The sequence below is a fragment of the Papaver somniferum genome, chromosome 10, assembly GCF_003573695.1.
Source record: "Papaver somniferum cultivar HN1 chromosome 10, ASM357369v1, whole genome shotgun sequence".
NCBI classification, from domain to species: Eukaryota; Viridiplantae; Streptophyta; class Magnoliopsida; order Ranunculales; family Papaveraceae; genus Papaver; species Papaver somniferum.
Genome location: NC_039367.1, coordinates 150,906,687 through 150,911,851, shown reverse-complemented (window position 1 = coordinate 150,911,851; position 5,165 = coordinate 150,906,687). Strand labels below are relative to the sequence as shown.

At 36.6% G+C, this 5,165-nt stretch overlaps 1 protein-coding gene across 1 annotated transcript; it reads left to right on the top strand.

Moving 5' to 3' along the window:
* The first annotated feature begins 3,654 nt into the window (after positions 1-3,654).
* LOC113316531 (F-box protein At2g40925-like) lies at positions 3,655-4,760 on the top strand. The gene is made up of 2 exons (XM_026564692.1): positions 3,655-4,084; positions 4,177-4,760. The coding sequence occupies exons 1-2, from the start codon at positions 3,655-3,657 to the stop codon at positions 4,758-4,760; spliced, it is 1,014 nt and encodes a 337-aa protein (XP_026420477.1).
* The last annotated feature ends 405 nt before the right edge of the window (positions 4,761-5,165 follow it).

The following is a 5,165-nucleotide window of genomic DNA, read 5'->3' as shown; positions in this document are numbered from 1 at the left end:
AGTTTTATAGTTAGATTTAATTTTACTTACGAGGAAAGGGAATATGATAATAACACTAATATGTGGAAACTAGGAAGTTATGGCATTATTATTTGGACAACTTTCAGGTAAGTTGGGTATTTTCGGATACTGTCAAGAGCAATGAGTGGGAATGGAAAAGATATAAAAGCAAAACTTTTATGCGATAACTTTGGAGTTTACTGCTATTTGCAATCTGGTGGACAATATGGAATGAACGAAATGGAAGAGTTTATGGGAATCAACGAAGGAATCTTGATCAGTTGATTGTTTCATCGAAATGCACTTTGTTTAGCTGGTCTTTAAATTCAAATTTGATTCATGATTTCTCTTTGAGTACCTTAATTTGTAATTGGAATGCTGTAATTCACAGGTAGCTTTAGCTATCTCTTCTCTTTTGGTTTCTTCATCACTTTGATGAAGCTATGCCCTTAATAAAACTTTGTTCTTTCTCAAAAAAATAATAATAACACTAATCTAAAGGTAATTTTGACATTTGCTCCATATTACTATTAGATCTTCCAACCATATTCTTAGACGTTTAAATCGAGGCTTCAAACCAAAAAAATGCCAACCCCAAATGCAGCCCAGCCTACCTATGCCCTTGGCAACCCTCGTTTTGTTAGCCCGCTTATGTTGAACTTCAATTCAATGTTTCTCATAGACAAACGCATCCCTTTCCCTGGGAACTGGTTTCTTCTCTCTTTTTAACTTTAGTCTCTCCACAAAACAAATTCCCAGATCTTCAATTCAAACCAATGTTTTAAAAACCGGATCGGATCGGCCGGTTGGACCGATAAACCAGTGAACCAGTTGGTAAAACGGTCTGAATCAGTAGTGACCCACTAACATGCTAAAAAAACCAGTGACCCGTGTGAACCGGGCGGTTAGACCAGCGACCCGTAAAACCCAGTCCGGTCTAAAACTGGTTTGACCCAGATATCTTAAATAGTAATCCCTCCGTCCCTAATTAGATGACCTAATTGTACTTTGCACGATTTTTAAGACAAGGATGTTAGTAAAACTTAGAAATGATTTATCTCTTAAACTATATCACGGTTTTTCATAAACTTTATACCGTTAAAAAGCATTTTAAAACATCTGCTTAACGAATATAAACATAACTATCAAATTATACATATTTCTTATAATAATAAAAATAGGTCATTTATTTATGAGACAAAACTTAAAACCAAGTAGGTCATCTAATTAGGGACGGAAAAAGGATTAATTTAAAAAAAACAAACAGAAAAACAGAATTAAAAGATTATATTCAAAACATCGAAAAACAATATTAATCATCTTCTTCGTTCCAATAGAATCATTCAAACAGAATCAATCAAAGACGTAACAGATTAACGAAACAAATATATATATAAAATCTCTAATTAATACGGACGATTGATCTCCATTGTATACATTCATGAACCCAAATAGATCATTTTTGATTGAAATATATAAATTAACCTAGAAAAAAGAATTAGATTTCATCTTCTTCTACTCCTCCGTTTTTCAATCAATCGGGTAAAAAAAAGTATGGGTATGATTTGATAAATCGTTAGGGATTGTGTCTGAGAGTTAGGCAGTTAGGATAATACGGGGTGTGAAGCAGAGAACATAAGAAGAAGGACCTGACAAGGATCCTCTAAAACATGGAATCTTTAAAAAATAATAATAATTAATACATTACTTAAGAATAGCTAAAGCAAAGCCACGTAAGGTGGGGGGACACATGGGATGTTGGAAGACATAACACAAAACAAAAGTAAAACCACGTAAGGTAGGGGGACACATGGGATGTGGGAAGACATAACACAAAATAGAAGTATAAACTAGAGTTGGTAAACGGGCGGGCCGGGGCTGGCTTGTTACGGATTACACGGGTTCGGGTTAACACGGGTCAAAATCCGCGGGTCGATATTTTTCACGGGTGACCATTTCTCCAACCCGCGCCCGTAACGGGTAAAGCTTGCGGGTTCACGGGTTGGATGGTTTCTGGTTAGTCAACTCGCCAGAAACAAATTTTGACAGAATTTCCTCTGATTTCTGATCTATTCCCGGCCACATTCAGACCATCTAAATCTCCTTCCCTGCAACCACAAACCCATACTCGATTCCTTCGATTCAATAACAGTTCAACTTCAACCAACAAAACCTTAATAAATGACAATGAAAGTGGGATTTCAATCAAGCAAACAATTGGGGGTGAGATCTATGACAAGGAAGCAAAATATGAGTTCAAGACTAGATACAAGGGAAGATCGAAACATAAGATGATCAATTAACATTAAAATCACAATTTCAGCTGCAACTTGACTTCAATTTGTTCTCTTCTCAATAGCACACATTCCATAATTTCATTGATAGCTTCTGTGCAACACAACACCAGAAACATCTATTCAATAATACAATTTTCTGCATCCATGGTACCTGCAATTCACCAAACACCATCACAACTCCTTGATGCTCCAATAACCATACACAACACCAGATCACACCTACTTGAGAGCCACAATCTCCATGGCATGAATTGCATCCACACTTCAGTATCATACAAACTCAAATCTGATTTCATTCATCTCAGATCAAGCCGTCTGAAAACTTGATTCTGCTTCCAATTGCCAATTGAAGCCAAACCCATCTTGTAATTCTACAATTTCCATCATCACAATCCCATAAAACAGCACCACAAATTACTATTTTTCCTTTAACAACACCAGCAACTCAACACCAAAACCCATTCAAACTCAGATTATCTGTGCTACTCTTCCATCCAAATCCATATGCCCTTCGTGAACCCACTAACAACACTAGCAATCAATTATGTTGTTGTTTTCTCCACAAAAAATGATGAATCAACTTAAAAATCAGGCCTTTTCTAATATGGAATTGATCTCTTAAGACTAGAAGATGAATCAACATAAAATCAATCAATTGTTGATTTCTCAACAAATATAAATAAAAAATTAAAGCTTCGTTGTCTGTGAACCAGAGTTGGATCGTCGGAAATAGATTGGATCTACTTAATGAGTTAGAAGATTGGATCTGCTTAGTGATTGTTGATCAGTTATTTCCTTTGGATTGCATCTGCTACCTCTTAGGAAAAAAGTTGCAGAAGAAGAAGAAAGAAGAGAGACGAAGGGACAGATTAACCAAAGAAAATAAGTTTTCTTTCGGTTTTAACAAAGGTAACATGCGATCGGCGATGTGCGACATGTGGCTTGTGGGGAAATTACGGGTATACGGGTTGTACCCGCGGATTTACGGTCCGGGACGGGTTTACCCGTTTTCTCACGGTCCAACATTTCTCCAACCCTAACCCGGCTTGTTAGAAAACCAACCAAACCGGGCGCGAGTTTTCACGGTCCGGGCTGGATCAACCCGCGGATTTTTGGCTTGTTTGCCAGCTCTAATATGCACTACTGAAATCAACGTGGACCATTTCTACAGTTAACTAAATCGTCTCTTATACACCTATGACATATATATTGACCCAGTAAACTACTGATTCAACCACTGGTTAAACGAATTGATCATGACCCGTGATTTTACTGGTTTGACGTCCGGTTAGGTTTTAAAACATTGATTCAAACCCTAGAATTGGTTTCCAAACTCTCTGCAAATTAACCTGTTTTAATGGAGAATTTGAAGAATCTCCCAACAGACATTTTACTCGACATTACAGCCCGTTTACCAATTGAATCGATTCTAAACTGCAAATTGGTTTGCAAACTTGGGAGATATCTTGTTTCTGATAATCCATCATTCTATCGATTGCATTTATCTCATCTTAATCAATCATCTGATTCTGGCAAGTTGAGTTTTCTGGTATTAGAAGGTATGAGTAAACAACTTCACTATTTTGAGTATGATGAGAAACTTGATAAGACACTTATTAGAAGGATCAATTTCACCCCTACATTTCCATTTTCTTGTGAAGTTCTTGGTTCGATTAATGGTTTAATCTGTCTGTATGGATATGATGGTCTAACTGCTTGTATTTGTAACCCCGTGACCAGAGAAAATGTCATGCTTCCCAGTATTAAGACAGATTGTGATATTGTCAGTATAATTTTTGTTCCAACGGGTTTGGTTATCTTCCATTAGGTAATGAGTATAAAGTTGCTGTATTGTATAAGAGATAAGTCGATTTTGCAGATGTTGCAGTATACACTCTTGGCAGTAGCAATGGGTGGAAAAATGTTGGGATGTTGGAATCTGAATTTTGCGATTTATTTTTTCATCATGGTGTATTTGTGAATGGAGCACTGCATTGGATGGATAAAAGAGGAGGAATGGTTTATGTTTTTGATTTGGCTGAGGAAAAGTTTCGCGAACCTATTTCACCACCTACTTTCCCACCAGGTAGAATGTGGCAGCATTATACTCTAGCTCTAGGTGTTCTGGATGGGGTTCTATATTTTTCTATCAGATATGACTGTCAAATCACCGGATGCCCATGTTCTTACATATGGCTACTGAAAAAGCAGGTGGGAAATGAGTCATTGGGTTGGAGTAAAAAGTTTCTTAATCTCAGAAGAGAACCATTAGCCTTTACCAAGAGAGGTGGTGTTTTATGTTTCGATGATAGCTCTCTCGAAATTTATGACCCAATACTTTCAGCCTCGAGAAAACTTGTGGGTTTTAGTGCATTTACACAAATAATCCCTCACAAAAACACCTTCGCTTCGTTGAAAGAATTAGGAGTTGAAGATATAAATCTAATGGAGTCAGCTAATTAAATTGAGGAGACAGAATCCCGTAATTTGTTGACAAAGCAGCTAGCAAGATGAGATCCCTGTATATGCTTATCAGCTGGTAATCTTCCCTGAGCTTCTGAAATACTGATGTGCTATTATAGATATTTATATGGGTTTCTACTTGAGATTTTATAAATGTGTTGAATTATCTGAATGAGTATTTTGTAATGCTACTGTTAAATTGTCTTTATGTTTTGAATCTCAACTTTGTGTCAGGTTTTTTTCTTCTTTTTGTGATATTCTGTTACTTTTATCACTATGAAACACCTGGACAAGGAAAGAATGTCTGCTATCTGTGCACAGATAGTTTATTAGATTATATAGAATGTGTTAGGGCTTTGAGTATGACCTCCGAAGACCTGGATAACAGAAAAATAAATAATATTG

Excerpts from the sequence above, each read along its gene's own strand:
- LOC113316531 (XM_026564692.1), top strand. The coding sequence starts at position 3,655 with ATGGAGAATTTGAAGAATCTCCCAACAGACATTTTACTCGACATTACA. Across the intron at positions 4,085-4,176 it reads GACAGATTGTGATATTGTCA|ATGTTGCAGTATACACTCTT; the intron begins GTATAATTTTTG and ends TCGATTTTGCAG.